A 26,280-nucleotide genomic window follows, 5' to 3' on the forward strand; every position below is an offset into this window, starting at 1 on the left:
TAAAACGCATCGGTTTACCTGTTCGTGGTACACCAATTAAAGATAAAGCCTATCGAGTGGTTGTGCAAACTCATTCATATCTTGGAAATGTATATTTAAAGATAAAAAAATCAATTTTTTACAGCATTGCTAATAATAATAGTAATTGATAACAATAGAATTTATGACGTTTTATTTTATACAATGCAATGCGTTATGCCTTGGTTATTGGTAGATATATTAAAGAACACATAAAATTTTCAAGAAAATTAAAATACCTACAAGATCTCTATGTCCTTGTTATTACGAAATATAAAGAAAACGTTCTATAAAGCTTGATATTAAATCCCAATGGGCTCCCAAGGACTAAGATAAAAAAATAATAAGCAATAATTATTATCATTTAATTGTAATGATAAAAATGCATTATTTTATCTTCTTCTGTCTATCTATATCTATATATATATAAAACTCAAAGGTGACTGATATAGCACGATCTATCAACGCACAGCCCAAACCACTGGACGTATCGGGCTGAATATGGCATGCAGGTAGATATCATAACGTAGGCGTCCCCTAAGAAAGGATTTTAGAAAATTCATCCCCCAAGGGAATCAAATAGGGGATGAAAGTTTACGTACAATGAAAATTTATCTTTTCCACGCAAGCGAAGCTGCGGGCAACAGCTAGTTCTATATAATATAATAAAAATGAATCACCAAATGTGTTGCTAAGCAAAAAACTGGCTAATTTTTTTAAGACGTTAAGGAAGGAAGCTGCAAGGTCCTTATGGAGAGAAAACACGAAAGAGGATAAATGATGAATGATAAATTTGCTATGTTAGCTTGAAAATCTAGCCTCGTGTGTCCCGGACATTACTAGCACCGAATTTCACACCGGTTTCATCATAACATGATGCATGCATCGAATTTCATTATTTCATAACTATTTAGTGCCTAAGTAGTTGGCTTCTGACATCACGTAGTGATATGTATACGTATACCCTGTATACTGTACAGTGTACATAATACAATATATGTACTCTTAAATTATATGGTTTCAAAGGAACAATCCTATAAAACATTGTAGAAGCACAATTATAATGACAGACCTAGAAGTACCTATGACTCATAATAATTTATTATCATGAGTTTCACTTGGTTTCAAATGATGATGTCACAATGTAAAATATGTCGTTACTAAACTCAGTTCTAGGACTATGCAAGTTTATTCCCATTAGCTAACCTGATTTGAGATTTACTACATTGTGGTAGAGTTGCAATTGCAATGATTTACTTAGATAATTTCATAACGATTTCTACTGAAACATTATTTCATCCATCACGGTAAATACCTAAATATACTTAATAAAATAATTAGTAATATATATGACTAAATATAATTTAATAATATTACTAGCGAGCCGCCCCGGCTTCGCACGGGTGCAATGCTGATACCACAGACTAATAATAATATACTACGTATACAACTGATACTAAATACACTATAGAAAACTGTGAAGTGTGAACGTTGTACATTGTATAATATAAAAACATAGCGGCCCTCTCCGGCTTCGCACGGGTATAAAATATATAGACCGGGAGATACTGACACAAAATTTCGAGTCATTTGTAACAGGATGGCGGTTCTACAGGGTTCTTAGTACGCAATGACAAAAAGAAAAACGATGGTGTGAACGCTGGTACCGGCGGCTTAGTCGCGTGGGCGTTAGTCGAACTCGTCGGAAAAATAGCGAAAGTCTAACGATTTGTAACACAAAAATTTTAGAATTTACCGATAGCCCATAAAAAAGAAGTAGGCGGTAGTGTCATGCCATAGTTTTCCGGTGTGACTTACAGCCCGCCATACCGACGCGAATGTGTTGATTTAAATAAAACAATTATTCAACCATTTGTATCAGGCTAACTTTTGCACAGGTAACCATCGTCGTGCAGCCATTTACGAAAATCGCCATGCCATACTTTTCGGACGATTCCAAATGGTCGCCATACCGCCGAAAATCTGCAAAAAATTTTTATTTCGCCAAACTTTTTGTACCAGTATTGCATTTGGATTTTTGGAGAGTATTTGATAAAATGTGACCATTATTATATTTGCCATACTTCTAGTAGGGGGAAAAAGTGCTGTCATACTTGAAAAATTAATTTAGTATTAATTTATATAAGTGAAGATTTCCAACACCTAGATCTTTGAAATTTTGTATTTATATTCGTTGATCCTCAAACTTACAGGAAAAATAAGTGCCATAATGTTACAAATCGTTTGACTTTCGCTATTTTCCGACGAGTTCGACTAACGCCCACGCGACTAAGCCGCCGGTACCAGCGTTCACACCATCATTTTTCTTTTTGTCATTGCGTACTAAGAACCCTGTAGAACCGCCATCCTGTTACAAATGACTCTAAATTTTGTGTCAATATCTCCCGGTCTAATATTAGCCGGGCGGCCGGCCGGTACCGCCGCAAACGCTACGTCCCGCAATTTTTAAATCTGTAATATCTTCGAAAATATTCACTTAAATCATACGGTGTAAAGGGCCATATGGATCTATATTAAATGAACAATATATTCAAGGCATTTAATTGGTTAAGGATTAATACTTTATTTGTTAAAATCGCTTCGAAAAAAAGCCATTATTTGTCGTAAAAAGTAAATGACAAAAAAAAGTTATTGTGGGTTATCCATAAGACATAGACATAATATACCATCGCAGACTTTTCTGTAGACCTTTTCAATGTGTACATTACTTATCTTTATTACATTATTATGATAAAACTCGTAGGGTTCAGCTTGCGTTTGCAATGTAAGCGGAAAAAATGTAATTATTTACGACATCACATTAGGAACCTCAAAAATAACAGTACTTCTCCACTATTTAATGGATGTTATTATACATATAAACCTTCCTCTTGAATCACTCTATCTATTAAAAAAAACCGCATCCAAATCCGTTGCGTAGTTTCAAAGATTTAAGCGTACAAAGGACATCGACATAGGGACATAGGTAGTGATGTTACCGGAAATTTATGAAATCAAGGAATTGTACCAATACAAATCCTAGGAAATGTGTACTATTCCGATACTATTTAGGAAATGTATATAATATTATCTTATATATAAAATTCTAGTGTCACAATGTTAGTCTGCATACTCCTCCGAAACGGGTGGACCGATTCTCATGAAATTTTCTGTGCATATCGGGTAAGTCTGAGAATCGGCCAACATCTATTTTTCATATGTACCACGGGCGAAGCCGGGGCGGACCGCTAGTTATTAATAATAAATTATTAACTACCTACGTATCAGTAGATATATTATTATTAGTCTGTGGTATCAGCATTGCACCCGTGCGAAGCCGGGGCGGGTCTCTAGTATATAATATAGTATCTATCTATGAGAATGGGGTCTGGGGAGCAATTATCATTCTAAAACGAGAACGCGAGAACTTATATGGACTCTTGCAATACATCCCACTAAATGATATTATCATTTATCGATGATATACCTACATTATACGAATAAGAGGTATCATTGAGTGATACAGGACTTTTCAATAAGCGTGGTGACGGGTAGATACGACCTGAGGTGGCCAATATTCTCTGAAAAGTATATTTTATTATTCGGTAACGTTTGCAAAATAAGCATGTTATTTTTAGATTACACGAATGATCAGCATGTACAAATGGTAACATTTGATGATCAAAATAAATGTCCGTTAAAAGTTAAACCGAACGCTTTGCGTTCATTTCACAGTAGAGATCGTCTATATGTAAAGTTTCAAGTAATAGGCCATCGCCGTAAATTTATATTAAACAGAACGTATTGATATACGTTAATTTTATGTTTTAATAATTTTATGTAATATTATCATCATTGGCAATAATGAAATGACACAATTCCAATAGCAAAAATACGATGATAATTTTTTTATGGAGAACTTGACCCACAACACTGTAATATAAACAATAGCTGGCTATCAAAAAAAAACCGTATCAAAATTTATATAATGTAAGTACATTAAAACGTGTAGACTAAAAGTGACTTAAGATTAGATAATAATATGTAGTACCTATCTGTCACCTATCTGCAGAGTTAGAATTCGAAAATAATATACCTACGGGACATAGTTAATTATTAATTAATAATAGGTACGTATGAGGTAGTAAGATAAATTAAGATATAACGTAAGATATAAATTAATATAACTGTAAAGATTTATTAAGCCGTCTATACCCAACCAAAACCTCGCAAAAATAAGTAGTTATCTTTTTTTTTAATAATAAAACGTAGAAAAGGTTCACTTTCAGTAATACCCCTTACTTGAAAACTTATACTTAGGTTACTTTGGTATTTTTTTCATGTTATCTTATTGCTGTCTAAGTCCTGTATATTCTTGTTACTGCGTCTCAACTGTGGATAAAGTAATTTTAATTATATTATAATATTAACCACCATGAAACCATTATATTTCACTGAATATTTATACTAAACAGACATATTGTCCTGCATATTGTTGAGAACCATCAAATCAAAAAATTTTATCCTAGTTACCTCTGTTAGCTACCACAATCGAGAGTTTCGTACATGAAATTATTGGTCGTCTCATCAAAATAAAGCTACTCACGGAAAATTAGCTTGATAGTAATCACTTGCAAAAATGGGCGATGGATCCTGAACTATTTATGGATAGCGAAGAGAATTTATTATAACAATATTATGATGAAATTTAGAACACCATTTTCAAGATTGTTACTAGTAATGAAACAACACACGACATCGGTATTGCACTCACATGTATTTATAAGATTGTTCGTTTTTACATTGAAATTTATACTTTTTTAACTTACCTCATATTTTTTGGTTTTACGTATTTCAGCTTTCCAAAAAGTAAAACATGTACCAAGATATATATGTGCCCATCAAGGGTAAAATTACTGAGGATACGACCCAGAAAAAAATACCTTTTGAAAAATAAACTTTGTAAAGTTAGCTAAAATTTGTGCAAGGCTGCTATAAACAGTTTTTCTTTGATGATTTTGGCTTGAAATTGACCCGTCGAAGCAACGCGTTTAAAAAGAAGATCTGAGTAGCTTACAATTTGGTAAACAGCATCTGATGCAAAACACAACTTTCCTCTATTTACAAAGGATGTTAATGCTATATATTGGTTCATATCCAAGCTTTGTAGCCAAATGTTATTTTAAACTATCATTCTATACCAATTAAAATTGTATGTACTTAAATACTGTTAAAAATATATGTCGTTATTATTTATAGACCATGATTTTTAGTTTTTTCCATTTCGAAAAATCCTGAATATACAAACCAGTGTGGTCACCCACAGACAGAGACAAAAAACAGCACTGACGTCATTCAAGGTTATATTTTCTTGTGACAAGTTAATGGTCATAGTGCAATCTCCAGTGTATAAGATATAAGCTTCTTGACCGACGCCCTTAGTCAATAGACAATAACCTTAATAACCGTCAATAAGGATATTGACTGGTTCAGGGTTTTGACTGTAGCATATACACTAGATTAGGTAATTCAATAATTTTAAATTAATGTTATCCAAGCAGAGAAAATGAAGCTTTATGAGCACTTTTTTACATGTATTCTTGAATAATTATTGTAAGTATAATAATAATTATTCAAGAATAGCTTAGTAAATATTACAACCTCTTTCATAATATTATTAGGTAAAGCGTTATTCAACTTTTCCTTTGTTGAAATATGTCACGTTTTACGTAGTTGGTCATGATCAATAATTATAATAACTTAACAGGGTATATAAAGGCTTGAAACAATTTTTCTAAAAATGAGCACTTGGCGAATGGCTGGATTAAAGTAAGTGTACCTACTGTGTACACACATTAGATAAGTTTGCAATGCAAATAATTTTTAAATAATATAAACAAAATAGGTATAATTTGAGAAATAATGGTCTATAATTTAAATCAGATAGCTAAGTATATAAGTAGGTAAGTAATATAGGTATTATGTACCTAACTGTATAAAAAAAGCTTAGAAAAAAAGTAACATAATATAATGGCTCTGGCTTCTTGCACATTGTTCAACTAGATGCCTAGACCGCCTACGAATTCATAAAACTGAACCTGTTTAATGAGCTCATAAAGTTAATTATTATTTTGATATGTAATAATTATCAAAATTAAATTAATGACTGGGATACTGGCTTCGATAAAAGCACAATTAGTGCTTTTCATTTTGTTATCTACTATTTCATCCCAAATATTACCTATGTACTTATGCGATTGGCAAATTATATATATGGTACTGCTGTTTGCTAATAACTACTGATAGAGTATCGGGTTATCCGTGGAAAGGTTAACTTCCAAACTTTTAATCAGTTATAACTGGTTGAGTATTTCTGTTTTTTTTTAAGTTACGTGAACTACTCCAATATTGCGGCGAAAACATTGCGTAAGTCCCTCAAATCGAACTTAAAGGAAGAAGCGGCTAAGCGGGACGTATCGGGAATCCGGTTCTTCTATTGGGAGAATGGAGATGTCCTCCGTATGCTATTTATTATATTTTGAATTTAGCATTGTTAGAAATAGTCCAGTTATCTAGTATTTTAACCAAGGCTCAAAAATAGTTCAGTAATCTGATCATTCAAATAAGCGTGGCAGCGAAGTGATATTCGAACAGAGCACCTCAAAATCCAGCATAATACCCTGTTTAAAAATTCACAGATAATTTTCTAGGTCAACTCATTATATTTTGAACTAATGACAACGACAAATAGATAACGACTTATAAATAATTAGGTAAAGTTTATTTACTAGGTGCAAAAGAAGAAGGAATAAGGTAAGTAAGTAGGTATCTACCTACTTTTTAAGTTTTGCTGGTTGGTGATGCAAGCCGAAAATGAATAACACCCCTCTTATTAGGTACATATTATAATATAAGGGACTGTTGATGTTAATTGTTCATTTAACAATGACTTTAAATAACATTATTTATCGTCACAGCTGATTTTCTTCAGTTTTTTACTGCGTAGGGCGTTTGTCCACTACAAGGAATTTTACGGTCCGGCATTCCGATTTTTTACGGTCCGGTATAGCACGCAATTAATCTAAATACTAGCTTGTGCACTATACGTAATTTTACTGTCCGACATTTTACTTTTCCCTATTCCGGATGGTTTTTTGAGTTTACGAGTCGCTGTAGGTATAATTGTTTTCGAGTGCCCACTTGCTTGGATTTTACTCTTTTTATTGCATATGCCAATTGAAAGCAAGCTCTTGTTTTACTTTCTTTTAGCTGGCAATGAGATTTGAGAAGTCGGTATTGTTATTTTATATACATTGACCAAGCATTGACCTATAATTATTATCTAAGTAAGTGTTGGTAAGTTAAAGTTCAAGTGGGAATAGATTTAGCTCCTCGAACCGATTAAAATAAATAAGTGAAACACGCATTTTAAATCTCTTACGGAACTTTACTTTTTATTATAACGAAGTAATGTAATATTTCACCTTCTATATTTTTACTCGTTTCTTGTAAAATGCGAAAACAATCATTTATGATAGCATTATACCGCCATACTTCCTTGAACTGTACCGCACTGATCCGAGTAAAGACGGACAGGTGCACAAGCAATTCATCGGTTTTTTCATGCCACACCGGACCGTAAAAAATCGGAATGCCGGACAGTAAAATTCCTTGTAGTGCACAAGCGCCCTTATATCATGACTCGAAGTTTATGTTAGTTTCATGACATTTAAACACTACCTACGTACTATAACGCGACAAAGTCCAGAGTTAGGTACTGATTTGTAGGCTTGTAGCTAAAGCAGTCATTATTCCTCTTCCTATGTACCTAATGCTAATCTTAATTAATTATTCTAATTACATTTAATATCCGAAGTGTATCCAATAGTAGTAGTCACAGGTAGTAGTCGATTGTTTCGACAAAGAATTGATTTAAAGTAAAAATAATATTTTAATTGTTACAGCTGCTGGTGAGAAGCCAAAAATAAATTATGTAGATAATGCAGTATAATAAAAATATTTTTTCATTGTACGTGTTTCTCTTTTTACCCTTTTTGTCCTCAAGTGGACGATTAGACACTGAGTGGATCTTCTATTCACATGACAACGAATTCCTATATTGCCAGTCCTATGCCAAATCATCTCCAATCTTGGTCTTTGCGTAGAATATTATAGTCTAATATGTTACCGTAAGATTAACACTGTTAGCTTATAGTTCGCGGAATTCTAAACAGTCGAAAATCTACCGAACCGATTATGATTTAACGCATTAATTTTTGTTTTAAAACTTTACTGAAATCTGTAGGCTATAGCTGTGCAACTCACTGTAGGCTGTAGACTGAAGCGACAACTTTTTTAATTCATTCTATAAGATGCAACTACAAATTATTATAAAACTTAAAATAAGCGTCGTGCAAAAAGATCGATTAAGTTGTACTCAAATTAGAGTGAATTAAAAATGGAATATGGGGACATTTTTATACGAGGTTTAGGTTTAGTAAAAAGGAAGGGATTAATTTCATATTTTATTCAATCTTTTACAACTGATAATTACTAGGTACTTTGACTTACATATTAAACATTTGAAAGATAATCACAGTTGAATAAAAATTGTTCTACTAAATACGACAATAATATTTGTACATAACTAATACGCACCATTACTTCTAACGTAGAGTATAATCACTTTTCACTGGTCAGTTTAAGTGAGTTTTAATATAAAAATATTGAGATTTAACATAAATATCAAAGTTTATACATATCTATCTTAGACCGGGAGATACTGACACAAAATTTCGAGTCATTTGTAACAGGATGGCGGTTCTACAGGGGTCTTAATACGCAATGACAAAAAGAAAAATGATGGTGTGAACGCTGGTACCGGTGGGTTAGTCGCGTGGGCGTTAGTCGAACTCGTCGGAAAAATAGCGAAAGTCAAACGATTTGTAACACAAAAATTTTAGAATTTACCGATAGCCCATAAAAAAGAAGTAGGCGGTAGTGCCATGCCATACTTTTCCGGTATGACTTACAGCCCGCCATACCGACGCGAATGTGTTGATTTAAAAAAAACAATTATTCAACCATTTGTACCAAGCTAACTTTTGCACAGGTAACCATCGTCGTGCAGCCATTAACGAAAATCGCCATGCCATACTTTTCGGACGATTCCAAATGGTCGCCATACCGCCGAAAATCTGCAAAAATTTTTTATTTCGCCTATCTTTTTGTACCAGTATTGCATTTGGCTTTTTGGAGAGTATTTGATAAAATGTGACCATTATTATATTTGCCATACTTCTAGTAGGGGGAAAAAGTGCTGTCATACTTGAAAAATAAATTTATTATTAATTTATATAAGTGAAGATTTCCAACACCTAGATCTTTGAAATTTTGTATTTATATTCGTTGATCCTCAAACTTACAGGAAAAATAAGTGCCATACTGTTACAAATCGTTTGACTTTCGCTATTTTCCGACGAGTTCGACTAACGCCCACGCGACTAAGCCGCCAGTACCAGCGTTCACACCATCATTTTTCTTTTTATCATTGCGTACTAAGAACCCTGTAGAACCGCCATCCTGTTACAAATGACTCGAAATTTTGTGTCAGTATCTCCCGGTCTATCTGTACAAAATACAAAATTAAAAACGGAAAAATTAAGATCTCAATAGACACTAATATTAAAACGTAATAAAGGAATAATTGCATCTTAAATATGAACATAGCACTTAATTAATACTTATAAAACTTTTTTTACAAATGGTGCATACAAAATTTGCAATAAAATTTTATAAATATAATGTATAAACTCCTTTATAATATAAATCTTTGCTACTACTTTCCCAGTATGATATGAAAATAATTTCAATAATACTAAATTCACATTTATAGCTTAACTAGTCGCGATAGCGCGATTGATATAATGCTTACAAAATATATTTTTTATCTTGAGCAAACAATTAAGAAACAGACATAACAGGTCATCTAGTCCCCAACTAAAGAGATTATTCTATGGAAAAAAGACGAATATATTATTTAAATGAACACCCATATACTAAAAATGTTCAACACAATTTTTTCAATATTGGGCCTCAAACCTTGGTTTTACATAGAATCATATTGGTATTTCATTTGTTTGACCAACAGAGAGACAAGTCGAAGCGCGCTCACCATAAACAGGGTACGGGTTAAGCGTACTCTACAACATTGAATACATAATACCCATTCTCCGGTTGCCAATAAGTCGTGATTGTGTACAGAGCACACGTCAAAAATTTTTTTGAAGTGAAACTTCTTTAAGCGCGTTCAGAGTAAAATTTCAAGGTCGCGTCACGGCCATCACGTTATGAGGTAAGAAGACGATTTTGGTATCTTTGAATCTTGCCAAAGAAGTTTCACTTCTGACACGTGTGCTCGGCACACACACACTTTTTTTTTCAAAGAATGCTTTTAGGCTTCTTCAAGCCTATCTGCCTCAGTATTGACCACCCTATCCTGGTCTTCTGGGGCCCTTCTGAAGGAGCAGCGAGGCAAAATGCCGTTATATTCGCACATCCCTGCGATGAGAATCGCAAAGCCTATGACGTGCTGCCAGTGGAACACTTGCCACTTCACGGCAAGCGACACCACCCAGATCACCAGCGTCCTGAAATACGTACATATAATAATTATTATCAGACTTTAACAAAGACGAACTGTCGCACAGAAATTTTTTTTTTAGACACACAGTTCCATACTACGTAAAAATTAACGAAAAAAAAACGGAAGCAGTGGAGACATAATGGGCTGACGATGATGTAAGACTAATAATGAAATTATGCTGACTGAAACTTAAAAAAAAAGAGTAACTGGTGCCCACTCTCAAAGATTTCACCAGAGGTTGAATTTTTTTGCAGACCAGTATAATCGGCATTCTACTGTGCAGTGCAATTTCAAAAGCTATTTATGTGTCTTTGTTTATAACAAAGCCTATATTTTAATAATGGAAGCACACAGTTTAGACCCAATTTGTAGCATTATAATTGCTCAATTTATAAACAGATTTTCGTTTATAAAAGCCAAAATTTTAGTAAGTGAAGAACGAATATAAGATAAGACGTTTACCTGATGGAGTCCAATATCATCCGATGAGTGGCTGACATCTCTTTGGTGACGCTGATCCCGGCAAAGTTGAAGAACGCTATGGACACGATTGTGCCCATCACAGCAAACAGCAATAATGGACTGTTCCCTGAAAGAAAATACATCTCTATTAAAAAAAATCTCATGTCACAATGTTAGTAATCATACTCCTAAAAACGCAGGACCCATTCTCATGAAAATTTGTGTGCATATTGGGTAGATCTGCGCCAATATCTATTTATACCCCTAAGTGACAAGAGAAAGGCAGAAGAACTTGCCGGGATAGCTAGTAGATAATAAAAGTCTGTAATATAATTCGAAAGAACCCATTTTTTCTCGTTACAGTAAGATGGTCCCTTGTACCGGTTTAATCCAGGGTAAAGAAAAACGCCTACATTACTAAGTAAGATGTAACTTTTCAGGAAATAATAAAAATAGATTGAGTAAATTTTTAGTTTCGTCCTAACAAATAATGTCTTCTTTTAATACGAGTATAGATGAGCATAGAGAGAAAAATTGTTTACTCAGATGAACAAGAGGTACCTCCTTACCAATTTGTATGAGACCGTCTATAGCATCTTCCACAGTTCCTCTCGGGTTGTGGCCGAAGTGGGGAGGAGCTGGCACCCAGTAGAATATCACCAACAGAACAGACAGTACTGAGAATCCGAACACCCCTTCCCATCCCACGGCTTGAAGAGGGGGTATGTTCAACCCTGGGAAAGACAACCATGATCAAGTTATCTGTGTTTTATAAATTGTGACATATTTTTATAAGCAATTTTATAAAAACAAAAATCGCTGAAATCTTTTTGGAACTTAATGCAACTAAAGAAGTGCAGTTGTTTGTAGGTTCATAAAACTATAAAGAAGGAATACAATAAATAATTAAATACATTGTTGCAAATTACATTATTCTGTTGTCAGTATGATTTATTGCAAATTTAGTTACTTATTTATATTTAGATTAAATAATACATTATGATAATACCTAATTCTCTTATAATCGATTTAAGCTATTTTGATTTACATAATGCCAATTTACATAAGGCTGATAATATAACCTATTATAGAGAATTAGATTATTTATATAAACATAGACAACTTAATCTTTCATCAATCCCTACTTCCCTACTAATATGATAAATGCGAAAGTAACTCTGTCTGTCTGTCTGTTACGCTTTCCCGCTTAAACCTCTCAACCGATTTTGATGAAATTTGGCACAGACAATCTTTAGACCTTGAGAAAGAACATAGGCTACCTTTTATCAAAACACCACGCGGGCGAAGCCGCAGGCGGAAGCTAGTGTGAATATAAAATGTTATTTACTGCGTTGTCAAATTTAAATAAACAGAAAAAACACTAGAAATTTATGATTGAGTTTTGAAATAGTCCATTCCACACCTATCCTGCAGAATCTTACCAGAAACATATTTTTCTTCATACACCATTTGACAAGCAGACACGACTTGTGCGACGATAATCAGCAAGTCACCAGTTATCAGACTGTTCCTGCCTTTAGTTTCACCGGGAGATTGGTACAGAGCATCGGTAAGACCCACAATAACAAGGCCTATTGTTACATTTGCTGTGGAATATAAAACATTTGGAATCCTCTCTAACAGATTGAACTTACTTTATTGATATAAAAGGTTTCATGTTATGTCTTATTCATGGGATATGTGCATGAAATTCATACTTTGAAAATATCAATGAATTACATTTTGGTAGCAGCTGTTTGTAGTGACTCATTTTAAATATTTATTTGATCTAGAATAGAAACAAATGATTCAATAGCAGCTGGTTTATATCCATAGTGCGGAACTATTGAGGTTATTGGTTGTTAATGTTTATATAAACAGTGTAAATGGATCATTCGGATTAAGCATTGACAGTATAAATATAAAACTACATATATAAATGAGTAGACATAAGAAAATATTTTTAATCAATTAATATTCATAAATATTTCTTTCATTTTGATACATCTGCTTATTGAATGCAAATGTTATCAATGATACAAAGGACAAATATTAATATGTATTCACTTGCACACATATAAACCTTGATTGTCGGTACAAATGAGAAATGTTATCATAACATGATATGTTTACAGTTGGACTGTATGTTTTGAATTACTGCTGATTCAGAAATAAGGATGCAAACATGTATCACATTATTAATTAGCATGAAATAACAATTTGATAGTGCAAAGCGATGAACATGTTAAAAAATGCAAATAAACAAATTATACTGTATAAAAAAGAGGGATTGAACATAAATGTTAGTTTTTAGAATTATTATTGAAAACCTTTCTTACTTAGCAATATTGTTAAATCAAAATTGCAAGGAAAATGTTGAAAAATAACATAATTTTTTTTGTAATGGAACTTGTTTAGTCAAAATGTGTACCTTACTACTAACTTTTTAATGAATTTAATGAAAATGTAAATTGATAACAAGTTACCTAAACTTTATTTTTATTGTTATGCATTTATTTTTTAGTGGAGACTCAAGTAAGTATGCAGTGTTTCTATAAAGTTAAGTTAAACTGCACCACCACTTTGCACATTGCGTCATAAACTTTCACAAATTACTATGATTAGAATTAGAATAATAATATAAGACATTACCTATTCCAACCCATTCACGTCTTATGATATATCTATCTAAGAATGTTGTCGAGAGAACTGCTACAAATATAATTATAGATCCTCTAAACATCTGAAAGCTGCTGGGGTATGTCAAGTTGAGACCAATGTACATTATTGATGTTCCAATCTGGAATTTATTTGAGTAATTTAAACTTAGCTAATATAAATTGTATATCAACTCCCAAAGTGGCTAGTTATTCCCTTTAATTCTAAGTACAAAATCTGATAAAAAATAATAAAAATTGATACAAATAACAAATTGTAAGTCTTCATAATTTTGAGTTTGTACTCAGAAACAATGAGCTCAACTGTAATTACAAAATTCAATAGGAATTCATACTTGATGATTATTTATGTATCACCATATCTTTACCATATCTTATTAATTTTATATATTTACCATATCTTATTAAAGGGGTCCATTATATCTTAATAAATCCTATAATAATTCATTTATCAATACTCTAATAATCACTTCAGAAACTTTATATTTATAACAAAAACACATGAAGGACTAGTAAAAAATATAAACATGGTTAAAATTAAGTACTTACTTACTAGGTTCAGAAAATAGTTATTCAGCAGTGATTTTGATTTTATTTTTTATTATACCTACGTATTTTAATAGGTAAGTATTATTATTTATTCACATTCCTTGGAAGGGTCAAAAGAAAAAAAAAAGCGAATGTGCCGGGCACATGTTTCAGTAGTGAAACTTCTTTGGCAAGATGAGACGGTATTCTCATGACGCGACCTTGAAATTTTACTCTCAACAAATGAAGTTTCACTTAAAAAAAATGAAATTAACAAATAATACTTAACACAACAAAATTAAAGGACTTACATACCAAATCAAACATAGCAGCAGGCATAAGTATAAATGGATTAAAGTTCTGACTTCCTGAAGTAAGAGAATGTCCATCAGTATTTCTTGTTTTAAAATAAATCAATTTAAATGTCAATAAACATAATATTTCACCAAGAAACATTGCAGATGCCTAAAAAAAGAAACCTTTTTGTGAACAAATGATATAAGTTGGATCAGTTTTAAATTGATCAGGGTAGCTACATACTAGCATTTTATTTAAGAAAAAAATAAAAAAAAACATAACATAACCAAGTAATATATAAACACAAACATTACCTGTAAAAATGGGTGATTAAATAGTCTCTCTTGTCCATCGGAACCTTTGGAATGTATTTGATCGGCCCAATTTGTACTCAAAGTGTTGATGGAGCCAGTGACAACCATCATTAGGGCTAAAAACTTCTGATATCCCGTCCAAGCCATCTTAAAGAAAAATGCATGTTTAAATTTATAATCAAATAAACAGCAACATTAATTTTATAATGTTTTCTTGGAACACCCCAGTTTTTTAGAGATTTTTTTTAAATAATTTACTATTACTTCATTGTAAAAAAATTGCTTGTAAGTACTTACTTAATATGTTTAAATTATCGTTCTATATACTATAGTTATTAAAGAGATACCTATACTGTCTAATTATGTATTTGTAGATTACAATGTAATGTATTTTTTGGCAAAATCAATAAAATATTATCAGTGCTGACATTTTAAGCACAATTAGGTGCAAAACTCGGAAAAGGTGTAGAGAATTACCTAACTTCTCTCCAATATTGATAATAAAAACAAAAAGCGTAAAAAGATTGGTATCAATCTTCGCAAAGCTCTATTATTATAATAATAGAGTTTGCGATTTATAAGTATGTTTTAATCTAAGTAGGTATAGTAATATAGTTTTTATATTAAATACATAAACTTCTGATTCTTTTGTCTTTGTTTATTAAGTGTTTAGTAAGTATACTAGTTATTAGAAGTAGGCAGCCTAAAAATTATATTTAAAAATGATTTGCTTAACAAAAAGTACCTAGTTAATAAGCCTCTCACAATAAATAAAAAGCATATTTGCGTATAATTAAATTTTTCCACGTCATCATAGAATTGCACCGATGTTTACAGTCTATTTTCAACAATATTTGATGTTACAATGTTACACTATAATAAATAACAAGAAAGAGCAACTAACCTTCACTTATTTGATGTTTCCCTTGTGAAAAACAGTCAGATCGGCTTCGCTGTTATAGTTATAAATTGATGCTCGGCAAGTTTCTGCAATTGTTTAACAATGGAATTATTTACACTTGAAATTTGAAAATATTAAATATGCGACGTCATCAGGGGGGGGACACTTAGAACAAACTGTGGAACAAACTGTCAACTGACATTTATTAAAGAAAGCGACGCCATCTATACTTTGGCGAGTAAAAACGTATTTTAATCAGTTTATATTAAATCCCCAAAAGATGGCATCGCGCTTTCCGAAGTTATTGCAAATTGTTTATAGATATTTAAATAAATGGCAGGTATTCTTGAAGCATTGTTTTTTTTATTGGATCGAATGCGAAGCTTACCTTTTTTCAAATGCCATGCCATGATTTTGCGATTTAAATCGTTTCATATGGTATCAAATTAATAAACTTGCAACATCTTCTGAAAGCTTCTCAGTGTTGTCATAATGAAATCAAAGTAGTAAAATATTATATAAGACAAATGAATACCTTTCTGTATTAAAAGTTTAAATGAATTAGAACAATTTAAATCTTAGATTTTTATTTCAGTATCATAATATAGAAATATAATTCAGGAAAATATTTTACATAAAAAAATACTGTTTCTGGCTAAATAAATATTAAAAACATTTTATTAATTTACATGAAAAGTGTTAAATATGATTTATTAATTGGAAACATTGACTAACTGAAAATATTTTGATAGGCTATTTGACAAGGTTTTGAAAACTGTCTCAAATTATTAAGATACGTTTATAGAGCACACAAAACACATGTTTCTTAATTTTTTGTAGTTATTCATTGAGAAAATGGAAAATAAAAACATGATATTCAAATACGCCGCCAAAACACAATTTTGAAGAATATGGCGTCTCGCGACCATGGTGACGTCACAGCGGCGTAAACATCAACTTGCTCCTAGTACTTATTGTTCGTTTTTGTTTTAATTATAGTATAATTAAGTTAATCTGTTTAAAAACCAGAAAATGAGTTCTTATAGGTGGTGTGTAGTTCCTGGATGCAGAAATACAACTATTAAAACCCCTGACAAACTATTTATATGTGCTCCAAAAGATATAAAAATGCGTAGAAAGTGGTTGCAGTTAGCTCGCAGGAATCCAAGTGATATTAGATAATATATCAATTAAAACAGTTATATTTTTTTGTGAAGACCACTTCGATGTAAGTATGGTGTTGAATACCTAGTAGGCAGTTTATTTTATTTGCAATACATAGTATAAATCGTCTCATTACTTACCTGCTTGAGGTAAGATAATGATATATATAAATTGATGATGACGTGTTTGTATTGATATTGAAAATAATCAATACAAACACGTCAATCCTATAAACTGGATGGCTGAAATGAAAAACAAAGGACTTAATCTAAAAAATGTATAATTCATAATTATTGTGCTATTGTGATTCATGTTTGTAGGTACAATTAACTAAAAAGGTAATGAATGACGATTGAAATATTAACTTACGTAGCTGTTTTCACATTTCTCAATTGAGGAGCGTAAAAATCTTGGTTGTTTTTAAAGAACATGCCAACCAATATAGCGTCCACTTTAGGTGGATTTCTACTGTCTGCTTTTTCGAAATTCGGTTCCATGACAAACAAAAATAACACATAAAGAACAAAACTGATTACAGACACCTTGAATCACAAGAAATAAGTTATACAAGAAACAAAACCAAAAGCGAAATTCAGCAACGACGTGAGTAAACGTTGGGATCACTTGTTATTTACGCCGCTGTGACGTCATGGCAGATGCAGCCAATCATGGATGTTTTCGGTCACGTGGTAATTTTAAAAAATATGATGTTTTTTCTCGACGATTTATAAATAAATAAGTTATTATTTATATAATCTATTAATTTAAATCGCTTCATAAACCTTATATATATATGGATTGCACAAAAAAGTAATTTATTTTTTATACTGTCAAATAGCCTATTGCTGTCATAAAATGGCGGCTACGATACGTGAAGTTTATTTACTTATTTAGTTCATTTTGTTGATAATCGTGTGAAGTTTCTCTCGAAAACGAAAAAAAGAAAGTGAAAGTGCGTTTAATCGAGCCCTACGTTCAGGCTTTCAAAACTTTCTACTGAAAATTATGTGCACGGACAGTTTTGTTTTAGGTATATAAAATTTAATATTACAATCATGGACGTATAAAAAAAGACGGACGCCATATTACGAACAAACAACATGAAGCCACCATAGTAAGCTAGCGATCGTGTAAAGACAATAAACACGCACACACTCTCACCATAGTAAGCTAGTCGGCCGCCATTACGTCGTGAACTACCGACTGATTAACTGCGTCACTGTTTCACAAAAAATATTTAAAATGCCGTCTTGCGTGGTAAAATGGTGTCGCAACAGTACAATTTTAAATAACAAAACACAAGGGATTAAATTCCACAGGGAAGCAAGTTATTTCTTTTATGTTTTAATGACAAAATTATTACGGCAAAATTTATAGAAAAAAATACAGCCGCCATTGTCATCAGGACAGCTGTTGCCATGGCAACATGGCACACACACATGGATGTTTCGCCGCCATTACTAGGCTTCACTCAATGTTTAGGCGATATACCGTCCGTCTTTTTTTATACGTCCATGATTACAATATGTGAAAGCATTTAAAAAATAAAGTACTAATTTCTTTTATTGTCGTTTTCTTCATTATTCTTAGTAAGTACTTCAATATGTTTTAATAAATTTGACTGAATAATATTTAGCACTTCCAAATATCTTATTTTTAAAGACTCCGTAATATTCATATAATGAAACTTAATTTATAATATACTAATTATTATCTTGTAATTATTATGAGTGAAAAGTTTTTTTAAATCACCTAAATCTTTAAACATCATCCATTTCGTAATCATTTAGATCTTTCTAATCTTATTTCTTAAATGTTGAAAATAAGTGATATTTCAGTTGTATTCTCTGAAACAATATCGCTCTCCTATTTCAATAACGACGCAAGTATATATGTGAGCATTTATTCCAGGCACATATTTTGAAGTTTGATTTCAATTATGAAGTAAAAAATATATTGCCTGCACATTGCCTGAAATGATTGTTCAAATTAAATTGCGTCGTTTGTCACAGATGACAGAAGAGAAGTGCTAAAAAAATATAAAAATATGTACGTATATGAGCGTATGTATGTAGGTTTATAGAATTAGTTTTAACCCCAAAATCCAGAGGGCGCATTGTCGCCTGTCAAAGTCAAATAGGTTTGCCTTTTTGCCTTCATATGCTTCAAGAGGGCTCTCCAAAGAGTATAATGTATAATAGGGCATAGAGCTGTGTAAAATAATATAATTCTGAATAAAAAGTAGTTAGTTACGTCAATTTTATTTATTTTAATTTTCTGATATGTGAGCAGTAACGTATTACATAGATAGTATTTTCAGTGTTTTTTTTCTGATGAGATCAGCATAATAAATAGCATAGAAAGAAAGAAAGAAAGAAAGAAACCATTTATTCCAACACACACAATTAACACACATATAAAATAGCATTGTAAATTATAAATAATAGGTACTATAAAACATAATATACATATATATGTGTGGTTGCGTGCGCTAAAAAAGGAAGCCACTCAGGATACCTGAGGCATAATACCTCAGCACTGATTTTCAGTAATTGGCAACAGTTTTTTGTCCTCAACCTTTCAGCTAGAGTCTATGGGTTCAGAAAGCGTGGGTCTTGCTACGTTTGCATTCTGCAAATAAAATGCCTGGTAGGTGGCTCTTAGCGCATGCAGGCGAAACGCAAATCGTTGAGGTTATCTGACAAAAACCAAGGCTGGTTATTAGAACTGACTTGTTCTGCCTGCTAGATGGAAAAGATTCATACACTCAACTGAAAACAAAGACCGTCTATCTAAATTTCTATCAAAAGAAATATCCATTCAGGCATCAGAACTTCAAACAAAAGAATTAGATATCCTTAACGTTTTGAGAGCAGCAATGTTCCAGAACATCAGAAAACTTGATAAATTACACAACATGCGTCTCGCCTGCATGTGCTAAGAGCCAGCTTCCAGGCATTTTAGTGGCAGAATGCAAACGTAGAAAGACCCACGCTTTCTGAATTCTGAACCCATAGACTCTAGCTGAAAGGTTGAGGACAAAAAAATACTATCTATGTAATACGTTTCTGCTCACATATCAGGAAATTAAAAAAAAATAAAATTGACGTAACTAACTACTTTTTATTCAGAATAATATTATTTTAGAGCCGATTTTTCAATGCTTGGATAAAATTTATTCGTCGAATAATGTATAAAACTGCCATTTTAAAAACGTATTCTAATTGCCCGTATTTGACAGTTTACGTGACATTTTAATATTATCGTGTAATAACGGCGGATAAGTTTTATCCAAGCATTGAAAAATCGGCCCTTACTCAGCTTTCCGCCAGCCGCTTCGCCCGCATAATCAAAGAAACACACGCATAATTCCCGTTTCCATGGAATTTCCGAGATAAAACGAACCCTTTAACCTTCCTCATGTTTCAAGCTATCTCTGTTCCAAATTTGAAGTAAATCCATTGAGTACTTTTTGAGTTTAGCCCGGACAGACATAAAGACAAACAGACAAAAATTCTAAAAACTATAATTTTGGCTTCGGTATATATTGTAGATCACACCCCAAGTATTCTTTTAAACAAATATTCAATGTACAGTTTTAACTCAAAGGTGACTGATATAGTGATCTATCAACGCACAGCCCAAACCACTGGACGTATCGGGCTGAAATTTGGCATGCAGGTAGATGTCATAACGTAGGCGTCCCCTAAGAAAGGATTTTAGAAAATTCATCCCCTAAAGGGGTAAAATAGGGGATAGAAGTTTGTATGAAACTTTTTATTCCCTGGATGTATTTGCATGAAATTTAGCACACATATAGAGGGTAACTTGGATAAACACATAGGATAGGTTTTATCCCGGAAATCCCACGGGAACGGGAACTATGCGGGTTTTTCTTTGAGAACGCGGGCGAAGCCGCGGGCGGAAAGCTAGTTTAAAGATAATTTCAAGATGATTCATACCAAAAAAGGGCTAATTTGGCGCTACCGACGCTCAATTAATAGGCTGTAGTTTCGTTGTTTACTGCTCGATTGTCATTATTGAAGGTTCATTAGAAAGGTGATAAAAGTAGCTAAATGTTTTATAATAAGCTAAATTCTCATAATTCTAACGGTTACCGGGATTTTTACATTAAAAAAAATATATATTTCATAAAATGTTGATTTTTGAAAATATTTCAGTTGGTACTAGTTTTACATTAATGAATCTTAGGAATCAAATAATGTTTATTTAATTATCTTTCAATTGACACCCTTTTTAAGTAAATCGGTCCAGTAGTTATCTAGATATACCGCACAATAGAACGGCCCGACGGCCACCTTTGCTACGTCATAGCTCCCCCCTCCATACCCCTAGGAAGTGACTACCGCACTTTTTGTGTTCAGAAAAACATGCCGATTAAGTGGATATCAGTAGTCCGTATGACGGAGGTGAGTCCCACGAAAATCGTTATTTGAAGACTTTTTTACAAATGGGTCTCACACTAACATGTACGGTATATACAAAATCAAATGACCAAATTTACCCCGGCAACTGTCGAAAAATAAAAATAAATTCCGACTTTGTGGACCACAAAGTCGGAATTTACGAGACAGCTTACGAGTGTCGTCATAGTGCTGAATCTTATTATTTTATGCTCTTATATCATTCTAGATAGGTCAGGTGGTGGGTCAAATGACCCATAATTTTTTCAACATGGGCCTGTAGTCTATGGATGTTTGTTACTCTTTCACGTAAAAACTACTGAACCGATTACAATGAAATTTAGCACACATATAGAGGGTAACTTGGATTAACACATAGGATAGTTTTTATCCCGGAAATCCCACGGGAACGGGAACTATGCGGGTTTTCCTTTACAAACGCGGGCGAAGCCGCGGGCGGAAGTCTAGTATTCTAAATTTATTATCTAATTTCATACTCCTTTCATCTTAGAGGCGCATCTAGTCATGTGGGTATCTGGCAGAATTATCAGCGTTGTGGAGTTTGCCTCTGTAACATTATGCTGAGCCAGGGCCTTTTTGCAGCCACAATGCAAGCCTGAATTAATAATTGTCAGAAGTGATGTAATTCGATTGTGATCATATTAGCGTTATCTACTATTAAGTATTCTGTGATCCTATGCTATTTTATTTTTGTAATTTTTTGTATTTTTTACTGTGTCTTATAGTGTAGGTATAATCATATCATTGTGTTGTTTTGTTGCAATAAATCTTTTAGGTAGGTATTGTATTGTATTGTAGCAAAATCGGATGTCAACTCCAGCAAGATTCGACTTTTTACCGTGTCATGAGACTGAATGCATGTGTGAACGCATTCATTGAAATACTGATACCACTTATATAAACCAAATACTAAAAAATACGATTCGGTAGAGAAATACTCGGCACCATGTGAGCGTACCCTTACGTTAAACTGTAAAATGTTACCTGTCAATTATAGGTAACATCCAAGTTGTCTGGATCGATGCTGTGATGGACGCAAGCGCTCTAACGTCCAGGCCCACGCAAAGTCTGATGATTTGATTTATATGACATATTGGCAATATTGCGTCGCTTCATTTGCATTCGTGAAGCTGCAGACTACGCGCGTGCTTCTTGACCTCTGGAGTTCAGGTAAGAAAAGTGGTTATTTAGGGCATTCTAAACTTAAAATACGATTAATTTAGACGATTTACCAAAAAGTCGAGTTGGTACGTCAGTAATTTTTTTAAATTTAGGTGATATTATTTTCACGGTCCTTATATTAAATTTTTACGTGATATTATAGTGCATTGTACAGTAGGCCTTAGTGTGGTGTACATTTCTCAAATGTTTTTTGGTGGTATTTGGTGGTGTAATAATTTTTAGAAAAATTTTGGTGTTATAATATATCAGGGTCGATTACGCTGGTGGAGGGGGAGCGGGGTGCGGGTTATTAATCAATTGTATATTTCTTTGTAATATCGGTGTTGTGTAAAGTGTTATTATAGAAGTCTCTTTTACCAAATTATCGAAATTTGGCCTGAATAAAATGAACATGGGAGTTGGTTCTGGAAAATCAATACAGTACACACTTCGATTTGCGCACGTTACTGCGCAAGTCTAGAAACTAGATTTTTCCATCGGTGATTCTGCGGAGTAGGCGGGGGTTGCTAGGGTCGTCTTGTCTGCTGTCGTCTTTTATTCGTAATTTTTGAGCCAAATTACATTTGCATGTTTGCATCTACTAATAACTTATTTGAAAATTTATAATGGTGCTGTTTCTTGAAAATATTAGTCCAAAGTGAGTTCTTTAATAATATGTTTTCTGTTTAAATTGGAATACCTTTCTGCAACGTTATTTTTTAATGTGCTAAATTGAATGCTTGCGATTTAACAGTGCGATGTATTTTTTAATATAATTATTATTAAGAATTTTAAAGCTGTTTCCAAAATTTTTAATACCATATTCCGTAAAATTTATTACTTTTTTCAATATTTTTAATACTGACAGGACCTACCGATAAATTATTATATGCACGTCCAGTAGTGTATATTTAACGATAAAAATATTTAAATCGTGTTAAGTGTTATGGCGATTATTTACTATGAAAAACCTACGTATTTTAAATTTAGCCCCATCGATTGGGCGGCCATTGCGTCAGACTGGACATTGTGCAATAGGGTGGGGAAATGGGGGAGGAGATGTAGTAATGGCACAATTAAATCCTTATCCATATTGGTATTTTAAAAATCTACAACGCACTCGATACCGGTTGATACTGTAAGGTTACCTTATATACATATGTTAAAAATTGCATTTAGTAAAATTAGGTATAGTTTTCAGTTGTGTAGGTAATGATGATTCGAAAAGAAGAGACTCATTTAATTTTTGATCATGTGCTATAAAACACGCATGCGCACTTGGATACCTTTCGTAGATTTGGCTCCGATCGATCGGGCGGCCATTACATGAGACTGGACTAGGTAGGGGAAGCATAGGTATATTATTGTAGTAACGATGCAGTTAATTTCTTACTCAACTCTCTAGGGCTATCTTATATTATTTTTCAGATTTCTGAAACTAACAAAAAGGATGGCTTTTTCTAAGCCCATCGAGTTTGAGGACGAGTTGGATAAGCCGGCTTTTAATTTAGGTGTGAAGGCCTATACGTCGACGGTAATTATCCTTTTTGCTTTTTTAAAAGTGATTTGCTCCTATAAGTATATTTATGACTCTTTTGATAAACAAAAATGCCAAGCGATGTTATTATATTTATTGATAGAGCAAAGTATAGGCTGAATAAGCAATTAATAAATTTCTTTGCTTTAAATAGGAACCTTGCGATTGCTTTTAACTTGATTTCGCGAATTATTTTTTTGTGGATTTATATGAAATGTCAACAATAAAAACGAGACGCATAGTTAGAATTAAATAAATATATGGCGTCTTATTTTTTATGTAAATATGTAATTATATATGTATTAACATTTATATAAATAAGTATATTATGCACATAATATATGCGAAATATTTTTCAACATTATGCAATTTTCAATTAAAGGTTTGCCCCCGTATGCAACCAACGCCCATTCGTTAGCACTAAGGGAGACATTCTAAGGCGCGGGACATATACAAGCGGCGCGGCGCGCATCGGGCGCACCGCGGGCGCGCCAGACGGCGCGCCGCGGGCGCGCCAGCCGGCGCGCCTCGGGCGCGCTGCCGGCGCGCATCGGGCGCGCTGTTGGCGTCCGAAAATGATATTTATATAGAGTGGTTAAATGCATTTTCTTCATGCATAATTTAGTAAAATTATGTTTTTTGTGCTAAAAGAGATTTGAAAGTAACGTTAATTTGAAAGTAACGATTTTGTTTTGATAATTCCTTGTAAGTAAATAGCGAGGATAACCCCACGATTGCAAATATATCTTTGTTGGAAATGTTGGAATTTACTTGGAAAATTTTATAGTACTTTTAAAGTAATTTTAAAGTAGTACTGGTGTAATGATGGAAGAAAAGAAGGTTAAAATAACACAAAATTTATATTGTACTAGCGGTCCGCCCCGGCTTCGCCCGTGGTACATATTTCGCAATAAAAGGTAGCCTATGTTCTTTCTCAGGGTCTAAAGATTATCTGTGCCAAATTTCATCAAAATCGGTCCAGTACCTAGTTTATGCGTGAAAACCATACATACATACATACAAACCTTTCCTCTTTATAATATTAGTATAGATAAAATATGGTTTTCAAACACAGGTTTACATTTAAACCATATACTAAATCTTATCATTAAAATCTCAGTTCAAAAGTATTTACAGTACTGATCATTCCACAATATTATTACAATTACAAATAAATAAAAAACACAATCAAAATCAGGATTATCTTTATTTCTGACATTGTAAATACATGGGAACTTTCATTATGCTCTTCTTCATTTTCACTTTCCCTACTGCCATCACCTGTGTAAATAATTTCATCGATTAATTCAATTCACCTTTAAAAACAAAACGAAGAAGGGTATGTAATAGCAGCTCTATATAATTCCACACAGAGAGAACACATTTTTGACTGACAGGCTACCGTCTCCTACTATAGACCGGGAGATACTGACACAAAATTTCGAGTCATTTTTAACAGGATGGTGGTTCTACAGGGGTCTTAGTACGCAATGACACAAAGGAAAATGATGGTGTGAACGCTGGTACCGGTGGCTTAGTCGCGTGGGAGTTAGTCGAACTCGTCGGAAAATAGCGAAAGTCAAACGATTTGTAACAGTATGGCACTTATTTTTCCTGTAAGTTTGAGGATCAACGAATATAAATATAAAATTTCAAAGATCTAGGTGTTGGAAATTTTCACTTATATAAATTAATAATAAATTATTTTTTTAAGTATGACAGCACTTTTTCCCCCTACTAGAAGTATGGCAAATATAACAATGGTCACATTTTATCAAATACTCTCCAAAAATCCAAATGCAATACTGGTACAAAAAATTTGGCGAAATAAATTTTTTTGCAGATTTTCGGCGGTATGGCGACCATTTGGAATCGTCCGAAAAGTATGGCATGGCGATTTTCGTAAATGGCTGCATGACGATGGTTACCTGTGCAAAAGTTAGCCTGGTACAAATGGTTGAATAATTGTTTTATTTAAATCAACACATTCGCGTCGGTATGGCGGGCTGTAAGTCACACCGGAAAAGTATGGCATGAGACTACCGCCTACTTCTTTTTTATGGGCTATCGGTAAATTCTAAAATTTTTATGTTACAAATCGTTTGACTTTCGCTATTTTTCCGACGAGTT

The 26,280-nt window shown here is 33.0% G+C and overlaps 1 protein-coding gene across 1 annotated transcript; it reads right to left on the minus strand.

The window, feature by feature from the left end:
- Positions 1–10,277: 10,277 nt before the first annotated feature.
- Positions 10,278–15,989, minus strand: Tango9 (transport and golgi organization 9). The gene is made up of 8 exons (XM_089715095.1): positions 15,847–15,989; positions 14,943–15,089; positions 14,647–14,796; positions 13,778–13,925; positions 12,568–12,732; positions 11,695–11,859; positions 11,126–11,252; positions 10,278–10,667 (listed from the first exon to the last, which is right to left on the minus strand). The coding sequence occupies exons 2-8, from the start codon at positions 15,087–15,089 to the stop codon at positions 10,472–10,474; spliced, it is 1,098 nt and encodes a 365-aa protein (XP_089571221.1). The 5' UTR covers positions 15,847–15,989; the 3' UTR covers positions 10,278–10,471.
- Positions 15,990–26,280: the final 10,291 nt, after the last annotated feature.

The sequence above is a fragment of the Colias philodice genome, chromosome 1 (assembly GCF_061535455.1).
Source record: "Colias philodice isolate Cphi_HAF_F1 chromosome 1, ilColPhil1 Martin Lab GWU primary, whole genome shotgun sequence".
NCBI lineage: Eukaryota > Metazoa > Arthropoda > Insecta > Lepidoptera > Pieridae > Colias > Colias philodice.